General features: G+C 42.2%; 2 protein-coding genes across 3 annotated transcripts; both read left to right on the forward strand.

Moving 5' to 3' along the window:
* The first annotated feature begins 16 nt into the window (after positions 1-16).
* On the forward strand, positions 17-10,018 carry LOC118556748 (putative C-type lectin domain family 20 member A). The gene is made up of 5 exons (XM_036125191.1): positions 17-89; positions 477-660; positions 760-833; positions 8,455-8,555; positions 9,374-10,018. Exons 1-5 carry the CDS (start codon positions 17-19, stop codon positions 9,485-9,487), a joined length of 546 nt encoding a protein of 181 aa, XP_035981084.1. The 3' UTR covers positions 9,488-10,018.
* LOC118564524 lies at positions 1,294-6,729 on the forward strand. Of its 2 annotated transcripts, none has more exons than XM_036142884.1 (4): positions 1,294-2,254; positions 2,462-3,044; positions 3,129-3,272; positions 5,871-6,729. In XM_036142884.1, exons 1-2 carry the CDS (start codon positions 1,538-1,540, stop codon positions 2,888-2,890), a joined length of 1,146 nt encoding a protein of 381 aa, XP_035998777.1. In that variant the 5' UTR covers positions 1,294-1,537; the 3' UTR covers positions 2,891-3,044; positions 3,129-3,272; positions 5,871-6,729. The 2 variants fall into 2 exon arrangements, with proteins under 2 accessions (XP_035998777.1, XP_035998781.1); XM_036142888.1 differs by lacking the exon at positions 5,871-6,729 and adding an exon at positions 3,901-4,398.
* Positions 10,019-21,669: the final 11,651 nt, after the last annotated feature.

The raw sequence follows: 21,669 nt of genomic DNA on the forward strand, positions 1-21,669 counted from the left end.
ACCAGGATGTATTGTGATGACCAGTTCTGGAAAGTGGCTCCTGTACGATTGTGGCTATTCCCATAAACCGGTCTGCTCCAATATTACGGGTAAGTATTTGGTTTACTTCTGTCTTTCTGCTTTCTATTTACTTTTTAGTTGCTCTTATCATTATTCTGTTTAGTCATATTAAATGTTTAACAATAGAACTCAACAGCACTTTGTTAACAACAGTTTAACCAATCTGATATGAGAGGTACAGATCCACTCTAGAGAAGCTTTTTATAAGTCAAACCAATAAATCACAGATATTGTAATTCTGGTATTTTGAAACAATTATAAACTAAATGAAACCAGTGAAATCCAGCCCATCTTCTAAAAGTCTGTCAAATAACTAATTTTGGTCTCAGTAAGCAAGTAAACACAAAAATAAGAGATGCACAGAGCATAAACACTTACTTCCAAGGATAGTCCCATCTCTCTTTTATCGTTTTCAGGACAGCATGTTTCATTCGTCTATATCAACAGTTTAATGACCTGGAAGGAGGCTCAGAGTTACTGCAGAGAGCACCTTACAGACCTGGCCATTCCCAGAAACCTGTCTGAGAACGAGAAGATAAGGGCACTGATCCCTGCAGGTGTATCCGGCTGGATTGGCCTTTACAAAGTTACCTGGAAGTGGTCAGACGGAGCCATGTTTTTTTGGAATCGTTGGTTACCAGGCAAACCTGATAAAGTGGGGGCGAAATGCACAGCTACAGTATTTGATAATCCCTATAGTTCTACTGACTATTCCAATGGTTACTGGGGAGCCTGGCCATGTGATTCAAGGAAACCGTTCATCTGCCATCATGGTAAGTTATTATTGTGTATAATTTTGCAAACAAATGTAAATCATAACAGAAAAAAAAACAATTAAAACTAAGAGTCTGGATGCATCAAGCTCAGGTAGAATATTCTTAAAATCTGTTAGAAGGTAGATTATCTTTGCAGAGTCTTGGAAAAGTGATCCTGTGAGGTACTGCAGCCTCACCATTATGTTTTCAGTATGCTTGTAACAACCCATTAGTGGTGTTTTGGTGATTCATGGTTGTGGTGGAAGCACATCAAGGTCTTGATAGGAGCTTGGATATGCATGGTGGCTCCCACAAGAGCCAGTGTGGCTGTTGATCAGGGAATTTAAAGTAGGGGGGTGAAAATATTTTTTCATTTAAACAATGCATTTTCTCTGACTGGAAGTGTTCTAAATGTACTGGACATGCTTAGCCAGACAACTAACTTGAATCTAATTTAACAGGGTTTCCGCGGGTCATTAAAAGTCATGAAAAGTCATTAAATAATTTTCTTTAAAATTAAGGCCTTAATTAGCATTAAAAGTCATTAAATGTGATTATCGGTGGCATTAAATGTCTTATTTTTTAATACGTTTATTAAAACAGTTTTGTCAGATATATTATATGAGATATAAGTGCTTCCGCCAAACACGCTGAACTTCTTCCGGTTGAACGTAAAGCCATATGTTCGGACAAGAAACTCGAGGCGGAGAAAAAGCTACAAAATGGGCAAATGCAAATTTCAGCAGAAGTGGTTGGAAGACGCGGAATTCGGGGCATGGCTGAAGCCTGTCGATGGTAACGACAATGAAGGTTTTTACCGTGTATGCAAAAAAAAAATTAGGCTTTGCACAATGGGAGTCAACGCTTTAAGATCACACATGAAGTGGGAGAGCCACAGATCCGCTACACGGTGCAGACAACAGCTAACCATGTCGAGCTACTTTTCTGTAACCGACACAGTAACGTCGGCAGTAGCTACCGGAACCAGCACAGCAGCAGCTGGAGCCAGCTCTACCGCCGGGAAATCAGACGTTCTGCGAACATTTGGATCCAATGCAACGCTGAATGCGGAGGTGCTCTGGTGTCTGAACACGGCCATGCAACACCACTCATACGCTTCTAATGAAGGTGTATCCGAATTGTTTCAGGCAATGTTTCCAGATTCGGAAATAGCTAAATCTTTCGCCTGTGGAAAGGACAAAACTGGCTACATTTTAAAGTTTGGACTCGCCCCACACTTCAAAAATGAACTGATTTCAGCAGTTAACAACGCAGGACCATTTGTGCTGATGTTTGATGAAAGCTTCAACCAATCAACAAAAAATAAACAACTAGACGTGCATGTTCGGTTTTGGGAGGCTGGTTTTGTCCAGTCGCGTTTTTTTGGATCACAGTTCATGGGGCATTCAAAGGCACAAGATCTACTGCACCATTTCAAAGTGAGTATAATTGTACCTATTCTTAATTTAATTTTATTTGAATGAACTAAAGATACAAGTTAATTTGTAAATTAACTTGTATCTTGTAAATACTGCTCTTAAAAGGACCAATATTCTCAGTGCAGATTTGTGGTAAAACATGCTGGATAATTGTTTTACTTTCCCTTTTCTCTTTAAAAAAAAATTATTAAATATTTTATTTTTTAGAATTGTGTGCGTCAACTCGACATGAAGAATCTTCTTTCCATTGGTATGGATGGACCAAATGTGAACTTAAAGTTCCTCAACGATTTCCAACAAGAACATGCGGAAGTACATGGAGGTCGGCAGTTAATTAATGTTGGGAGCTGTGGATTGCACACCCTGCACAATTCACTCAAAACTGGCTTCTCTATATGGAATATTGAGAAACTGTTAAGAGCAATGCACTTTGTTTTTCACAATGTACCTGCACGAAGAGAAGATTATACAAAACATACTGGTTCATCCATCTTTCCACTCCCATTCTGTGGACACCGATGGGTGGAAAATCTTCCGGTTGCAGAGAGAGCCATTGAGGTATGGCCAAAACTTAAGGAGTATGTGAAGGCAGTACATAAAAAAAGAGCTACCAAACCCTGGAACTTCCTCTTTTGACACCATTCAAGTAGCAAATGAAGATCCACTCATTTTGGCCAAGCTTCATTTTTTTGCAGCAATCTCCAGAACCTTTAGTCCATTCCTGAAGAAATATCAAACTGATGAACCAGTCCTGCCCTTTCTGTGCAGAGACTTGACTGAGTTGATGATGGTAAGATTGGCTTCCTTTAATTCTCTTTAAAAAAATAAAAAAAAAATAAATAGGAATTGTACAAAGGTTTTTCTAATTTCATAGAACCTGGTGAGACGATTCATCAAAAGGGAGCTGCTCCAAGACATCACTCCATTTCAACTGACCAAACTTGACCCTGATGACCAGAAAAACTGGATCAGTGCAAGCAAAGCTGACATTGGCTTGGGTGCTGAGTCTGTACTCAAGGTAATGCTTTGCTAACCTGACTCCGCCAGATAGATTTGCTTCGCATATCCATCTGGAAACCTTCCGTTGAAGTAATTTTGGGAAGGGGCGAAAATACTGGTTAGCTGATTGGCCTATGTTGGTGATAGACGGGCCAAATGAACCAATCAGATTCGTCGTCACTCTGTTACGAGCGACGACGAAAACACAACCACAAGCCAAGCTACTCTTGCTGCTGCAGGTAAAGGCTCGTTAGCTCAGCAAAGAAATACTCTGTAATTCCGATAAAACTTGCTCGATAGCCACCCTAACGCTAGTTTCATCGGCTGAAGCCGCCATGTTGTTTAGACTGAACTGACGCGCTTCCCGTTGCGTCACACCTCAACCCGCCTCAAAGCCAACGCTGATTGGACGTTCGTTTGGTGAACGGCTCCAAATTTTCTTTAACGGAGAGTAGCCAGACTGATCTGCGAGTGAAACCTTGAAAGCTCGCGAGATCAGGATGGTCTCACGAGGCTAATGCTTTGCACCATATATATATATATATATATATATATATATATATATATATATATATATATATATATTTAAACATAAAATACACATAAATAATGTCCTATGATACTTATGTCCTATCCCTCTTTGCTAGGCTCTTCAAAGCAAGTCAAGTAACAAAGTAGGCGATCTCACTGCCCTTGAGTTTAGAAGGGACTGCATAAGGTGCCTCTCCAGAATAGTAAAGAAAGTGCAAGAAAAGAGCCCCTTGAAATACCCAACTGTCAGGCAGCTAGCATGCTTGGACCCTTCCATTATGAGCAGAGATCCAGAATGGTGCCAGGGACAAATGAGGTCACTTGTTCAACGATTTCTGCAGGACAGGCAGTTGTCAGGAGGGATTTCTGCTGGTAGGGATTTTATTAGGGATAGTTTCTTATAATTATTACACAGCTTTTTATGTCTGAAGTGTACCTACTTTGATCTTAAAGGCCTATTAGAGAAGATCTTTCTTTCAATATTACCTTTAATGTTCTAGGAAATTATTAGTAGCACATAGAGCTCTCATATGTTGTTTACTGTAGGCAGCCCAGGGGTCCGTTCTTCGTACGTTGCTTAAAACATCCAAGATCAAATGAGACATCCCAAGATGATTTCATCCGGCTAATCATGATCCGTCTAATTGGGCTCTTCAAACACACCTGTTGTTTACGATTAGTATGGCTGGATTAAGTTATCTGAGACAACTGCGCGTTCATGCGTTTGTTTAAAAGGGGAACTGTATCGATAGTAGAAACAATGATCAGCAACGCTGCTATTGGCTGTTCAGCATGGCCAAAGAACGCCCACAGTTTTTTTTCCCAGCAGAACAAGAGCTTTTAAAAGAAGGTTATGCGAATTTGAGTCAATAAAACGACAGGGAACACCTCAAAGTCTGCTAAAGCCAGGAGAGAGGGCTGGCAAACAGCAGCAGACAAATTAAATTGTAAATACTGTCCATGATAGATGTTTCTATCACTTTCTACAGTATGTATTTTTGCATTTCAATAAGTACTTTGTTCTTTTATGTCAGAGCCTCCATGGGAGCCACTAGAACATGGGGGAAAAAAGTGAAGTACAAGAATATTCTACAAAATGATAGCCTTTAATTATTATACTGTATTTTAAAAAGCAACTTCTTCCTTTTTTTTAAAAAAAAAAAAAGCCACTGTTAAATTATGTGTTTGTCTGTTTTTAACAGCCACCAATAAGAAGGCTGAAAAAAATCGGGTTCTTTTTACTTTTACATGTTTAACCCTTTTTCTTTTTTTTTTCACAAAATGACTCAAGGTGCCATCTGTTCCCTATATTAACGGCATCTTCAACAAAAGAAAAAGTATTTTGACCTGAAAATAAAAATACAAATTAAGATGAGAAATTGAACTCTACAACGTGAAAAAGAGAAAAACTGCACTAGAGATCGAGTTGCTTCAAAAGGACCTTCAGAGTAAATTCTAATACACCAGTAGTATTACTGACTTTACATAACTATCTCTTACTGCAGGCAAACGATGACTTGCTGTCTTTTCTTTATAAAGAATTGTTTAAATAAAACGACAGGAACAAAGCATTATTTGTTTCGTCTTTTATTGAACATAAAAAATGGTGTTCCACAATTCTGTCCCTTCCTCTGCCACTAGGTGGTCCAAGTGCGCTGGCTAGACAGACTTCTCTTTCTCCTCCGCTACGATCTAATCCTGTTTACATGAAATAAACCTGCTCGGGAGCAGGCTCAACTTTGCGCACATGTTGCTATGACAGCAAGTCCGGGATGAGTTTCGAAGAACCAAACGATCCAAGATCATGCCAAATCGTCAACAGTGAAATCCAGCTAACTGAGTTAGCGACGTACGAAGAACGGACCCCTGGTGGTGTTTGTAGCTTTTGTACACCCACACAATGGCTGAGAAGGATATTAGCCCCTTTTTCATTTTTTTTTTTTTTTTTGAGTGGTTAGGTTTTTGAAAAAAATTAAATAAAAATTATTATCACTATTCTCTAACAATGCAACATCCATAAAAAAAATTAAATTTAAGCTGAGAAGATGTATTTACAGTTTTTTTTGTTTTTGTTTACCCATTGCAGGTGATGCTGTTGTGCAACAGTTTGACAGCTTTCTTTCTCTGTATGGCAAAAGTGATGAGTTCCTCTCCTTTAAACCTATGGAGCAACGGCTTGATGCTTTTCTTCATGGAACATTCAAACAGTCTTTTACTGAGCTGCAGAGTTTCCTTCAGCGCCTCCTGCTCCTCTCTCATGGGCAAGCTACAGTAGAGAGAGGCTTCTCTGTTAATAGAGAAGTAGAGGCTTGCAACATAAAAGAAGAAACTGTTGAGGCCCAGAGACTAGTCTGTGACCACGTTAGAGCGTGTGGGGGTGTTCTCAAAGTGCCTCTTACAAAACAACTACTGACATCTGTAGCCTCAGCCAGGACCAGGTACAGGATCTACCTTGATGAAGAAAGACAGAAAAGAGAGGGTGCAATCCGTGGGCAAAAGAGAAAAGCTTTGGAAAGTGAGCTTGAAGAACTGAAAAAGAAGAAAGAAATGTTGGCGGGTGTGTGTGTCAGCCTTCAGAAGGATGCTGATCAACTAGCTGAGCAGGCTGAAAACAAATCTAGCACACTTATGGCTCAAATGCTAACAAAATCTAATACTCTAAGAAAGAGGTACAAGGACAAATGCATTGAACTGAAAAATGTTGAGTCAGAACTTGAATTGAAAGCAAAGCAACTGCGAGAAATGCCTTAATCCTCTTTTCTAAAAAAAAAAAAAAAAACAGAATATTTGTTATTGATGTACCTTGTTGTGTAGCATTTGAAAATAAATGTCATTTTTGTAGCAGGTGTTTTTGTATCTGATGTTTTCACATATTTCCAGTTCATTTCCATTTCATTTGTAGTGTTATGTCTTAAAATCTTAAAGCACTTTAATATATATATATATATATATATATATATATATATATATATATATATATATATATATATATATATATATATATTAATGAGATTCATGGTTACTTGGCGATGGCATTAAAATAATTTCTTAGAGCATTAAAAAGGCATTAAAAAGCATTAAATTAGAGCTACTCATTCCTGTATAAAACCTGTTTAAAAAAATGTGTGGAGGAATATCCACCTAAGAACAGTGACAACAAGAGAGCCTAAGTACTTAAAAAGTGGAGAATAACGTAGGACACATATAAGTCAATCAGGGGATTACATGAAGCAGCTAAGGTAGAATGGTAACAGGAAAACTGAGGGAAACTAATCAAGACCTTTGAGGAGAAGACCTGAACTTGTAGAGTGTTTTATGAAGTGTGACGGCCACAAAGTGCTTTACCCTACATTCACTTATTCAGACACACTCACACGTTTATAGTGATACTCTACATTGGCAGGCTGACAGAAGTGAGGCTGTCACCAGACCCTCTGACTACCATCAGCAGACAGTAAAGGATGATGTGTCTTGTCCAAGGACACAACAACTGAGATGGTCAGAGCAGGGAATCAAACAGAACTCCCAACTACTGTACCACTGTTACAGATAATAAACAGCAAGGGAAAAAGTCAAAACACAGACATAAAAACAGAAACCAAAACATCACAGGATGGTATTTAAGGGTTGTCATGCTGTGATGCTAATGGAGATATTTCTATTGATTGCATTCTCTTAATTTTTTAAGAGATGTTTGTCTATTTCTATTTCTTTACTGAAATAAAACATAATCTAAGCGAGTCCAGGGGTAGTTAATTTAGAACGTATTCAATTATTTATGATTTATTTGTTTTAACTACATATTTGTATAATTTAGCTTCTTCACCCCAATATAAATATATAGTTTTTCCAAATAACCGTAATTTTAAAAGTCTGATAAAGTTTCACTAACCTTTCATTATTTTGAATGTGCTGTGAAAATATCGGTGTATAAGCGTTTCTTAGTAAAATAAAATGTCCTTTACTTGATAACCTGCTTCTGCAGCAGTGATCATGAAACGTATTCCTACTATTAGTTCGAAATACAGCTGCATAATATATCAAATTGCAATCAAAATCTGATCTCAATTTAAAAAACAATATTACAAAGGACTGCTTAAATCCAATATTTGATAATATATATTATAATTACAGTGCTCTGCATGTGTATTTTGGATGCTAAAAATCTATCTGTCCTGTTGGACGAACATTTACTGTGGTCTATGTCTACAAATGAACAATATAGAACACTGGAACATATTAAAAGATTTTATTGCATGCAGACAAGTTAAATCAAGAAACAGGTAAGGATTTCTTTGTTTAGGCTCATCACACAATTGAAACTATGCTAGAAATAGAAAAATACGTTTAAAGGTGGATGGTCTTTTCTGAGCACCTGAGCATTGGAGAGGTGGTCTTTATAGGCATTTTGGGCCCGTTATTATGTAATAATGTGAGTTGTCCCCTACATTTTAGAATAAAAGTTCCTTATTGGGGTTGTTTGTGGTAGCAGCATATTGGGGTAATGGAAGGAGCTAAGAAGCACGCCTAAATATTTTGAAACAATACATAACTATACATTTTCTTAATACGCTGCAGGTCTAGTCAGAAAGTAACATTTCAGGAGGTGACACTGATATCCATACGGGGGAAAGAGGGCTAATAAAATGCTGTGAATGTTTGTGTTAAAGACCCTGTGCCTTCCACAAAGCAAGTGGTGAAAGTGAAGCTGGTGGGAAACTCAAATCTGGATCTGAATGACCCTGCTGTCCTGGAAAACCTGCTGAAGGAGGTAAATTACATAAGGAAATCACATCCATGTTCATTTAAATAAACCTAGAATGTTTAGACTTTGTAGATTAGATGACTGTTTTCTTAATTATTTCAAACTTTTAGTATTTGAACTGAAATATCTTGTAGTAGTTTGTAGTCCAGCTGTTTTTAATATTTGCTTTTAGTTCCCATTTTCCCATATTTTATTTTGTTTAAATTTTTCTACATTTTATTCCAACATGCTTTTATTCTTTGTATATATATATTATGTTTTAATTGTGTAAAGCACTTTGCATTGTCTTTGTACTGAAATGTGCTATACAAATAAATATTCCTTACCTTGTCTTGCCTTTTGAATCTGGGCAGATGTAGAAGTGGCTTGTTGAAATCTTCAAATTAGCTGTGTCCCGATACCGATAATGGTATTGGGCCTGATACTAACATCAGGTACTCGTACTTGTAAAAGCAACTAGATACTCTGAACAGTTTTTCTCCAGGGCTTGGCTACGCTGCAACTAAAAGGCTAGACACCACTCTATACCAGGTAGTGGTACTAATACACCAAAAGGTTGTTTTGCTGACCTTTCAGTCGTTTTAGGTGGTCAATGATATTGTTAAGTCCTTTGCGATCTATAAGTACCAATTTATTAAGTAAAGTATCAGTACTTGGAATCGGGAAGTATCTAAACTGGAGTACTCGTACTTGTACTCGGTCTGGAAAAACTGGTATCGGGACACCCCTATAGATCTTCTGGCACATCTAGCTGGTTTTAAACAAATCCAGTAGAACCAGTGGTTTGCGCTTTAAACTCAGCATCAGCAAATTTTGTGTTCCAGCTCAAACAGAAGATGAAGGAGCAGGGCGTGGATACAGAAATCAAACTGAGCTGGAAGAAACAACAGGATGGAAACGTCTTCTACAAGGAGAAAAAGGAGGAGGACCAAAAATGACTCAAAGACATTTTGATGAGAAGCTGTTTCGGTTATTTTTAGATTCTTTGAAGTCATATAAACACACGATAAATGTAATGTCAAGGAAACAGCAAAATTTTTTGGTTTAGGGGTAAAAAATAGTTTTTCTTTTATTGCAGCTTTAGTCACGCTTTGACTTACAACAACACATTGTGGACAAAAAAAATCATGTTAAAGGTTTTTCTGTTGCATCCCAGCAAGCAGAAGTGAAAATATTACTCAAAGTGGATCTAGTGTGTTTTGCTTTGTACCTCAATTTTCAGGTGTTGTTTGATTTCTTTCTCAAGAATAAAGAATCTTTATTGTCACCATAGGATTGTTAGAGACACAGGTTTAGGATGCACACAGAAATCATAACACACATTGCTGGGGGAAGGTGAAGCCGTGAGGTATGCACAGTTATTCAAATTAACAGCTTTTTTTAGCACCCAGCTGGCTGCCGAGTGATTCTAAAGAACGTTTGAGGCCTGTCTTCTCTTTAATCTACTTTGCATAGTGTCAATATTCACATGGTCATATTCTTTTTTACAAATTTTACTTTATTTCCTGAAATTTGATCATTGTAAAATTCAATTCAATTCAATTCAATTTTATTTATATAGCGCCAAATCATGAAACATGTCATCTCAAGGCACTTTACAAAGTCAAGTTCAATCATATTATACAGATTGGGTCAGATTATACAGATTGGTCAAAAATGTCCTATATAAGGAAACCAGTTGATTGCATCAAAGTCCCGACAAGCAGCATTCACTCCTGGGGAACCTTAGAGCCACAGGAAGAGTCATCTGCATTGTACATGGCTTTGCTGCAATCCCTCATACTGAGCAAGCATGAAGCGACAGTGGGAAGAAAAACCACCCATTAACGGGAAAAAAAACCTCCGGCAGAACCGGGCTCAGTATGAACGGTCATCTGCCTCGACCGACTGGGGTTACAGAAGACAGAACAGAGACACAACAAGAGAAACAAAAAAGCACAGAAGCACACATTGATCTAGTAATCTGTTCTACATTAGATGGTAGTAGCGGGTGAGCCGTCTTCTCTGGATGATGTCACAGTTAACAGAACGCCAGACCAGGTGTACCTACTATGAAGAGAAAAGAGAGAGAACAGAAAGTTAAAGCAGAAATGACAACACATAATGCATAATTGAAGAACAGTAGAACTCAATGTAGTGAGAAAATTAGATCCTGATATACTCCAGTATCCTAAGCCTATAGCAGTAAAACTATAAAGGTAGCTGAGAGTAACATGAGTCACTAGTTATAATTTTTGTCAAAAAGAAAAGTTTTAAGCCTAGTCTTAAAAGTAGACAGGGTGTCTGCCTCACGGACCAAAACTGGGAGTTGGTTCCACAGGAGAGGAGCCTGATAGCTAAAGGATCTGCCTCCCATTCTACTTTTAGAGACTCTAGGAACCACCAGCAGACCTGCGGTCTGAGAGCGAAGTGCTCTGTTAGGAACATACGGGGTAATCAGAGCTCTGATATATGATGGAGTTTGATTATGAAGGGCTTTATATGTTAGAAGAAGAATTTTAAATTCTATTCTTGATTTAACAGGAAGCCAATGAAGGGAAGCTAAAATTGGAGAAATATGATCCCTCTTGTTGATTTTCATCAGAACTCTTGCTGCAGCATTTTGGATCAGCTGAAGGCTTTGAACTGCATTTTGTGGAATTCCTGATAGTAAAGAATTACAATAGTCTAGCCTTGAAGTAACAAATGCATGGACCAGTTTTTCAGCATCACTCCTGGACAGAATGTTTCTAATTCTGGCGATATTCCGGAGGTGAAAAAAGGAAACTCTGGAAACCTGTTTAATATGGGATTTAAATGACATGTCTTGGTCAAAAATAACACCAAGATTTTTTACTTTATTACCAGAGGCCAGGTTAATGCCACCCAGATTAAGTGATTGGTTAAGAAGTTTATTTTTTGAGGACTCTGGCCCAAAGATTAAAACTTCGGTCTTGTCAGACCTCTTTTATTTTATGTTGTATTTAAAAAATACACTCTTTTACTGCTATACTCATGGTCTAATTGCAGCGTAGTTTTGGCAACTTTCAGGTTGACGGGCCGTTGTGCTGAAATGTGCTGACGAGAACTTTCCTGGTATGAGTTGGTGGCTTGTTATGCTAATTTACTCCGTTCAACCTGCCGGTATGTTGTGTTATTCAGCTGGTCGTGGATGCAGCTGTGTAAGTAAATACATTTCAGATTAAATGTCAGATTTTAATTTTGAATTGTATGAAATAAACGTATAAATAAACACAATTTATAGTTTGGTATGACTTTTATTCCAGAGGGATTTATAATACAAAAATACAGAACATCTCTTTCTCTGTGTGTATCTCAAGTTGCTTTGAGAGGGACTGTGTTCTGTACCTGTGAGGAGAAAAAGGAGGGAAGCAAGGTCAGTTTTTTGTGTGCTGTCTGTAAATGTGCCAAAAACAGCCCAAAAGATTTTACTTTCACAAGTGAAGCCACACTGTTTCGCCATAGTGCTCTGCTTGATTTATATATGCAAGAAGCTTTATTAGATTTTATGCAGGAACTATTTCATCTTCAATGGACACTGAAATGGGAAGGTAGAAGAGGAAAAAAAGAAGACAAACAGATGAGACAAAATGCTAAAAGGGAGAAAAGGTGAAAGAAAAAGAGGAGAGAAAAAGGGAGAGAGCAATATAACATCCTCTGAGTCTGTTTCTGCGCCTGCAAAGAGAGATATAAAAAGAACAGCAAAACCAGCCGATAAAGTTTTACAGGTAAAAACAACCAACGCCTTGATACCATCAATGAAGAATATACAATATATAGTATTATTTAATATGAAACGTACAAAGTGACAGCTTAAAATAATATTAGGGATTTTCTCTATAGAAGTCACTCCCGAATCCAAGCACCTTTAGGTGTTTGTGAGAACACAGGTGTGCATGTAAGGATTTTCCATAAGAAAAATGCTCAATAATGGTTGTGAGGAGCCAAAAACCCGCCCCCCAGATTATCCCAGATGCCCGAAGGGACCCTCAGAGCAAAGGTAACCAAGAGGGGCCAACACAGAGAAAGTGTTCTCCCTTATCTAAGGGAAGAGCAGAAATGGGCCCCAAAAGCCACCACAGCAAAGCCCCTGGGAGCCGCAGGGACAAACCTATGGGCCCTGCGGTCTGCCAAGTACACCGTAGCGGATCCTGAGGCCCAGGGGCACATCATCCTTTTGCGGGGCCCCCGACAGAGCCACAGGGGCCCAGGCCTGACAAAGCGAGCCGGCCACTGCATGGTAATCCAGCCCTGGACACCAAGGACCACCAACACACCAGCAGGCCAAGGAGCCAGCCAAAGGAGGGAAACAGGAAAGGAGGGATAGGATCCACACTTAATGGAGATCTGAGAGGGGGCAGTCCAAACCCAACCTGAAAAACAGACAAAATAGGAACAGGACAAGGAGATGAGCAGGAACAGGACAGGCATGTTGTTCAGGAGACTGCAGACGAACCAGTGACCATGGACAAACTGAGGTGAGTCTTTATAGTGGTGTGAGCAGGTGGAATGAGTCCAAGGTTGATTGCAGCCTGACAGGTGTTCCCAATCAGGGCTGCACTGGGGAAGGAGCAAGAAATTTTCAGAATGCAGCCTGAAGGCTGCATCATGACAACAAGTTCCTTAAAATGACCCTTAAAAGTGTGCACCTAAATTACATGTAACGTAATTTTGCACACCTGAAGTAAAGCGCAAGGCACCACGCCCACCGAAGCACCACTGGTTCTGTGTTGTTAAAAACAAAAGAGCATGAAACACAGCTACTTACTCTCCTAATGATTTTAATTGGGACATTTTTGTACGGGTAGAAGGACATTAAACGTAGTGATTCACGTTTTGAAGGCTGGCCGCTGATAAAAGCACCTGGGTCCGAGGGAAGGGAGGAAGGAGGAGCAGCAGAAACGCAGCACACGTAGTTAAAAAATGCAGAAAATAATAAAAACAAAACTTATAAACAGACTGACATTTTAGACTGCATCTGGTTAGAAGAATTATTTTCTGATCCAGCGTGCAGCCATGACTGGTTCTTAATGAAGGCTTAATCTGGGAGATGCTCTCCCCAGAAACAAGGTGTGAAAGAAGCTGAACCAGCTCCGCAGAAGGCAGGTTTAGACTGAGCTCTGGATGGACAGAGCTGTGAGTCCAGATGGGTTTTGTTATTTTTATGTAATTTTTAATTTACTTGGTGCAACCATTTACTCGCCATGTGGCAGCTAGCCCTCTGAAATTCACTTACCAAACGGAAAATTTCCTCGCATTTGGCGTCTGGTGAGTGTTAATTTCGGACTCTGGCCGCAGTACACACACTCACACTCACCACACACATCCTATATCCCCACGACCAGGCAGCGGCATCCCGGAGAGGAATCTAGCCCCCAGACCTGAAAGGTGATCCCCAACATCAAGATGGGGGGGGGGGGGGGGGGGGGGGGGGGGGGGGGGCACCACAACCTGACTCGGGTCCTAATGCCCCACCCAGATACCACACCAGACGACCCACAGGCCCATTCACCCTGACATGGGGCCAACATAAACTGACCAGGCAAATCAATCAGAATCCATCCCACAACCCCTGAGGTTCTACCTCCACCACACCCTACCCTACATACCTGAGCCCCCCCTCATATTCCAGGTAAGAGCAAAAGCAGGAGCCCCAGCCTTTCCCCAGCACCCAGCGTCCACCCCCATTCAAGACCCAACCAGGTGGCCCACTCCTCCTCCAAGGCCCGGACTCGGGGTGGCAGTTAGAGAACTGGGGTGTGAAAAAGACCCCACGCCTACCTGCCTGCTCAAATGTAATGTTATTGCATGTTGTGCTAGAGTTTTTTTTAAAAACTGAGAGGACCAAAAAGGGGTTCCCTGGCACAGTCCACTCCCCCTCTAGAAGGTAGCAAGTGCAAGCGCGCCACGCCCCCCATCCCCCCCAAGGACTCTACCCAGTACCCTCACTGTCTAAATGCAAGTGGAGGTAGAGGAAGCCACCCTGGGTGAAACCTTAGACTTAGACAACTATATTTGTCATTTTGTATGCACAGAGTGCGTACAGAACGAAACTTTGTTGCATACAATGAAATAAATTACAGTATAAGGTGCAGCAGTGATTTAAAAGTAAACAATATAAATGTAAACAATGTAGGAGAAGTCCCAGTGTATAGGTGAGTATTTTTAAAACCATTTGTATGTACAGAATTGATTATGCAAATTGTATTCGTGCAAACGGCAGCAGGGAGAACAGTCCATGGTGGGGGTGTAAGGGGTCCCTGATGATGTTACGGGCTCGGGACACGCAGCGCTGAGATGTAATGTCTCTTATAGAGGGAAGAGGAGCCCCGATGATCCCTTCCGATGAAACCTACACAATAACTCCCCAAATGTATTACCCCCTCCCCCAATTAATGCCCTACATATATGTGTATTGTGAGAATGTTATAAATGAAAGTGTCTAAGTTGTATAATAAAATTTGAGTCATGGACGTCCAATCCTTGGACATTCCAGCGGGGCTGGAAAATCCTCCCCTCTCGTCAGCGACGCCCCTACCCCCCAAAGTCCTACATGTGTGGCAGCATGATGGAGCAGACAGGGGGAGGTGTCTAGGGATGGGGAGGAATGACAGGGGAGCCAAATACTCTCACTGGAAGCCAGCTCCCCCCACTGACTCCAATAGGCACTCAGTTCTCCCAAAACCTACCCGGAGAGAGAGGCTCCACTAGCTGCACCACCATAGTCCACTGGGCCAGAGTTAGGCTGTAAGGTCCGAGACCCAACCAAGATCAAAACCATCACCCCAAACCACCCACCCACCCTCCAGACCATCCGGGACAAAGAGTAAAAAAGTCTCATCACCCAGCCTGCTCGAACAATGCAGACCCCTGTTCCCCAGATCGACTCAGCATCGGGAGCCGCCATGAACCAGGACCGAGACAAGGAGCTGGACATGGAGCCCTCCAAAAATCCCCCATCCACCCCCCCCCTCCACGGAGGAAAGATAAATTAAATTAAAACCACCCAACACTAACAACTCCAACACCACACACTACGATATAACACCACACACTGCTCCTCCCATCCCCCAACTAGTGGCCACACACAGTTAAGTCCCTGCAGGAGTTCTTGGACATGGTTAATTTTAACAACCTGTTTCCTCCCTAGGGCATCACAACTTCTGCCTCCAGGCATTTGGTGGAAAATCCCCATCAGCACAAATTGATTTGACAACTGATGTATCTCACATAGCAGCGGGGGCAGTGGTAGAGAAGTGTGTCTTCGGGGTTTGGCAACTGCTTGCCTTTTGCAGCAGTACATTGCAGGACAATGAGCTAAATTCTGTGTTGTTGATAGAGAGTTGCATGCTCTGTATCTGGCTACATCCCAGTTCAGATTCTTTTTGCTGGGCCACTTATTTACTGCTTATTAGGAACACAAGCCCCTTATCTTTGCAATGTCCATGATTTCTGACTCTGACAACAATACCAACTTGCTGCCCTTTCTGAATTTACAACTGACATTCAACATGTAGATGACAAGTCCAAATTGGTAGCAGAGTGTCTGTCATGTGCACTGATCTCCCCAGTTTGTTGGCAATGATTTTTCTTCTATGGCTGTGGACTAGCGTAGTGATTCAGACATTCTCGCGCTACAGTCTGGGTCCACGGGCCTCCAGTTGGAGGAAAGACAGGTGTAGTAAGGTGGTCCCCTTCTACTCTGTGATGTTTCTACTGGCTGTCCCCGCCCTTCGGTTCCTGTTTTGTGGCATCACTGGGTTTTTGACTCTTTACATTGCCTTTCACTACCCGGTATCACAGTTTCCGTGAAACTGGTCAGTTTTAAGTTTGTTTGGACTGGACTACAAAAACAGTTAGGGAATGAGCTGCAGCACACCAAAGTCTATAGGCACACTAAAGCACCCTTGGAACTGTTTTCCATTCCAAGTCAATGATTTGACCATGTTCACATAGATGTGGTGGGTTCTCTGTCTCCATTACAAGGTTTCACAGATCTCCTGTAAAGAGACAATCTGTATTGACAGGCTCAAACGCGCGCATGTCCTGGCGGATGATCAGGTGATAACGGCTCAGACTCCTCCCAGAAGAAGACCTCCATTCATATATGTATTAATGGACCTCTGTCCTCCCACCAGAGATCCTCACCTATCGGAGCACAACCCCTTTTCCACTCCTCCTTTTTGCTCTCTACCTCGCCCAAGGCACAGGATGTTTTGGGCATGTTCTACATTATCGAAGTTCAGCTGTTCTGGTTGTTTGCTAAAATCCAGTGCCCTGGACTAATTATTGGCCCTACCGAGTGTTGGTGGGGTTGAAGAGCATGTAGCGGACCACTAGGTTGCTCCACTCACACCCAGATGATGGAATGTTTTGATTTAAGAAATATGTGTTTTGTTGGTGCTTATTATCACAGCTTAGCAGTACTCAGTTGAATTGGAGTCAAGGACACAAAGTGATCAAACCTAGCTCCTGTGTTGTAATTCTCACTCCTCCACAACTCATTAATACATGGCAGTATATCATGTTAAGCTGAAGTGAATCCAATTGTCACCTTTGTGTTACATATGTTGGTTCATGGCAAGAATAAACACAAACCTCTTTGATTTCTGTGTAAAAGAAATCTGTGTAAAAGAATCTGTGTAAAAGAACTCTTTGTGGGTTTCCACATTGTTAACTAAATTTTTATTGTCACAATTGAAAGAGCAGAAGTAGGGAGGGCAGGAACTAGAAGCAGTGGATGATGGAGCTAAGTCTGCACAGGTAAGGAGAAGCTACGACTTGCTGTGTAAAATATAGCTGTCTGGAAGGACAACAAGCGCAGTGACCAGTGGCTCAGCAATGACCCGGCTCTCCCTGACACCTTAAACAGATTCTTAGCTTTGACTCTGCAGGGAGCAGGAAACCTGAACATTCTCCCAGCCAGAAGAGCACCCTCAGTCTTTCGTCCTGCAGCTCTGCCAAGTGATCTCGTCCTTGAAGAAGGTTAACACCAACAAGTCTGCAGGCCAAGACATGGTATCATCCTGGACACTTAAATCATGGACTTTGTGGACTGGTGTGAGAAGAACCATCTGTGCTTAAACACCAGTAAGACCAAGGAGATGGTGATCGACTTCAGGAGAAGACCCCCACCTCACTCACCTGTGAACATCCAGGGGCAGGACATAGAAACTGTGGAGAGTTTCAAATACCTGGGTGTTCACGTCAACAATAAGCTGGACTGGACACATAACACCGACGCCCTGTATAAGAAGGGCCAGAGCCGGCTCCACCTCCTGAGGAGGCTGAGGTCCTTTGGAGTGAGCCGGCCTCTGCTAAAAACTTTTTATGACTCTGTGGTGGCCTCAGCCCTCCTCTACGCTGTTGTCTGCTGGGCTCCTGGCAGTGCAGAGCGGGACAGAAAGAGACTGAACAAGCTGGTGAGGAAGGCCACTTCTGTCCTGGGCTGCCCTCTGGACTCTGTGGAGGAAGTAGCTGAGAGGAGGGTGTTGTCCAAGTTCACATCCATCATGGACAACACCTTCCACCCGCTGCACCAGACTGTAGAGGAGCTGAGCAGCTCCTTCAGTGCCAGATTTAGACACCCTGTCTGTAAAAAGGAGCACTACCGCAGGTCATTTATTCCTGCTGCTATAAGATTTTACAATGCTGCACTGTAACTGTGACCATAACTGTAACAATTAATGTGCAATAACCAAGGTGCAATAATCTATTTAATACACTGTCCTACAACCCGTGCAATAATCCTGATGTAGTGACTTCTGCTGCTATCATCACCTGAACATAAGTCAGCCCACATGTATGTATGTATGTATGTATGTATGTATGTACAAATGTATACAATGTATATGCACATACATACGCGTAGGTGCGTATGTAAGTAGGCGCATAGATATATGTATATATTTAAGTATATGGATATGTTTATATATATATATATATATATATATATATATATATATATGTGTGTATGTATATATATTAGGGCTGGGCAACGATTAAAATATTTAATCGCGATTAATCGCACTGATTAATCGCGATTAATCGCATTGTATTTACAAACTCCAAGAATGAATTCAAAAGTAGTGTAAAGAGCACTTTTATTTTAATGTTCTGCTGCCATATGAACAAAAGTGTTGTAACATTTGTAGCACTTATCAGTAACACATATTTAGTGTAAAGCTCAACTTAAACATGTAAAACAAAAAATAGCAATAATAATAAATTAAAGCTTATTGCCACTGACAGGGAATTCTCTTTATGGGGAAAAAATCTACCAAAAACAGGCAATTTCTGAGGTAACAGCAGGGAGCAGCATTACCATTTTATGTTCAATACCAAAGTTTAACTTGGCAGTGGTTCCAACTAACTTGTTTCTGTCATATTCCATGCTGGAAGAACTTTAAACTGAAATGCTTGCTAACTCGATATGCTTGCGTTTATTTGACGTTGACACGCGGTTTTTTGTTGTTGCTTTCTCGCGCGCATATAGTGAATGGCAGGGAAAAACAGGCAACAACACATGGATACTTTGAAACGAGAAGCGACTTCACCGACGGCGTCGATGCAGACCCCCCCCCCCGCTCCGCTCCGCACAAAACTTGTTCTGGCCGCCAACTCACCGCCTCGCCTCGCCTCGCTCGCGGTACCTGCGGGAAACACCGCCTTCCGCATGTCAGCTGTGTTTTTTTCCGGCCAGCACCTTTCTTCCTCTTTGAATCTGAGGCTGGGCTGACAGCGAGGTTATTGGCGCATTATCGCCACCTACTGTTCTGATTCAAACCCCTACACCGCAGCAACAGACCTTCACAAAATAAAAGCATGTGACCAACATGCGTTAACGCGCGTTAAAGAAAATATCGCCGTTAATAGTCTAATGAGTTAACGCGAAATTAACGCGTTAACTTGCCCAGCCCTAATATATATATATATATATATAGACCACTAAGAATGTAAATGAGACATCATATGCCCATTCCTATTTCCTTTTTTTTTGTATTTTTTTGGTATTCTTTCTGATCCATTGTATATATGAAGATTCACTGTATATAATTGAATGCACCTTCCCTACTCTGCACCTTCTTGTATGAGCCGATGTGACGAGTGAATTTCTCCATTGTGAGATCAATAAAGACTATCTTATTTTATCTTATCTTATAAATTGTATGCAGACCAGCTAGCAGGTGTCTTTCTGGACATCTTCAACCTCTCCCTGGAGCTCTCCACGGTCCCAATCCTCATCTTCCTCAATGACTATCATCCATTCACTCTCACCACCGTCATCATGAAGGCCTTCCAGAGGATCCTCCTAAAGTACATCAATGATGCCATCCCTGCTGGCCTGGACAGCCTGCAGTTCTCCTACAGGGAGAATCGCTCCCAAGAGGATGATGTCTCGTTAGCGGTCAGCTCTGACTCACCCCCAGCAGCCCAACACCATGTTAGGTCACGAACTTCAGCTCAGCATTCAACACCATGCTACCAGACATGCTGGTTCTGAAGCTCCACAACATGGACTGTCCATACGTCTCTGCTCCTGGATCAGAGACTTTCTAACCAACAGACCCCAGGTGGTGAGGATAGGGAACATCTGCTCCACTGATCCTCAACACAGGAACTCAACAGGGCTGTGTCCTCAGCCCAACTCTCTTCACCCCCCTAGGGCCAAAACCAAAATTTCCAGGGCGGGCGGGCGAAACGAGACCCTCCATTTCCGTACAGCCCCGTACAGCCCCAATGCCCAGGTATGCGCGGCGGCGTTCCGAAGCTCGCCGCGGCCGGGCCGGCCCCCTTAAAAATCGGCGGGCGGGCCGGGCAGGTGCAGAGCGGATCCCCGCCCGCCACGCCGCCGCCGCCGTCCCGCCGCCGCGCACGGCGGCCCCCCAAAGAAGGCCCTTCTCCGCTCGCAGCGCGGGCTCCATCCACAGTGTGGCGCCCGGGGGTAGGGTCGCGAACCGTACGCAGGCGGAGGGGGGGGGCCGTACAGCCCCGCATTGGCCGAGCCCGCGCGTCCGTCGAAGTGGCGCGATTTTGGGAGGGGCCAGGCGGCCGAAATGTGGACAGGCCGTACAGGACCCACAGATTCCCTTTGCTGCTGGCGTCGGGCCTTCGGCGCCACCAACCTGTCGGAGCGGGGATGGCGCCAGCGTGGCAGGGGGCGGGAAGGGAAAAACGGGAAAGGTTCACGCATTGGCCGAGCCCGCACGTCCGTCAAAGTGGCACATTTTTGGGAGGGCCAAGCGTCCGAAATGTGGACCGGCCGTACAGGACCCATAGATTCCCTTTGCCGCTGCCGTCGGGCCAGAACTAAAAAAAAATACGCCACTTATTTTAATATAATGTTAAAATTATTATTTAACCCGTTTGCAAATATAGATTCCAGACCCCTAATGTGAAATAAAAAATTAATCTCCCACTTCCAGGCTGGGGGGGTCTTAGTCACAGACCTCTCCCCAGGAAGAGGGCCTCTTGCTGGGTAAGAGTGCTGGAACGATGACCCCCCTGCTGGAGCTCTGACATGCATAAGGCAACATCTCTAAATGTTTGGTAGGACAGGTTACAGTTTGTAACAGTGGTAGCCACATGCTGAACTTCATAAGACAATGTTATATTTATTAAAAATAACCTACCGCGATATGTACACTTTAGATGTACGTACGCTACCGCGTTATGTACACTTTATATGTACGTACGCTACCGCGTCATGTACACTTTATATGTACGTACGCTACCGCGTTATGTACACTTTATATGTACGTACGCTACCGCGTTATGTACACTTTATATGTACGTACGCTACTGCGTTATGTACACTTTATATGTACGTACGCTAATGCGTTATGTACACTTTATATGTACGTACGCTACCGCGTTATGTACACTTTATATGTACGTACGCTACCGCGTTATGTACAATTTAGATGTACGTACGCTACCGCGTTATGTACACTTTATATGTACGTACACTACTGCGTTATGTACACTTTATATGTACGTACGCTACCGCGTTATGTACGCTTTAGATATTACGCCAGCTACCGCGTTATGTACGCTTTAGATGTACGTACGCTACCGCGTTATGTACGCTTTAGATGTACGGCAGCTACCGCGTTATGTA

The sequence above is a fragment of the Fundulus heteroclitus genome, chromosome 1 (genome assembly GCF_011125445.2).
Source record: "Fundulus heteroclitus isolate FHET01 chromosome 1, MU-UCD_Fhet_4.1, whole genome shotgun sequence".
Classification (NCBI taxonomy): Eukaryota; Metazoa; Chordata; class Actinopteri; order Cyprinodontiformes; family Fundulidae; genus Fundulus; species Fundulus heteroclitus.

Coding starts and splice junctions, on each gene's coding strand:
- LOC118556748 (XM_036125191.1), top strand. CDS start 17: ATGACCAGTTCTGGAAAGTGGCTCCTGTACGATTGTGGCTATTCCCAT. Junction 90..476: donor GGTCTGCTCCAATATTACGG/GTAAGTATTTGG, acceptor TATCGTTTTCAG/GACAGCATGTTTCATTCGTC. Junction 8,556..9,373: donor TGGAAAACCTGCTGAAGGAG/GTAAATTACATA, acceptor TTTGTGTTCCAG/CTCAAACAGAAGATGAAGGA.
- LOC118564524 (XM_036142884.1), top strand. CDS start 1,538: ATGGGCAAATGCAAATTTCAGCAGAAGTGGTTGGAAGACGCGGAATTC. Junction 2,255..2,461: donor ATCTACTGCACCATTTCAAA/GTGAGTATAATT, acceptor TTTATTTTTTAG/AATTGTGTGCGTCAACTCGA.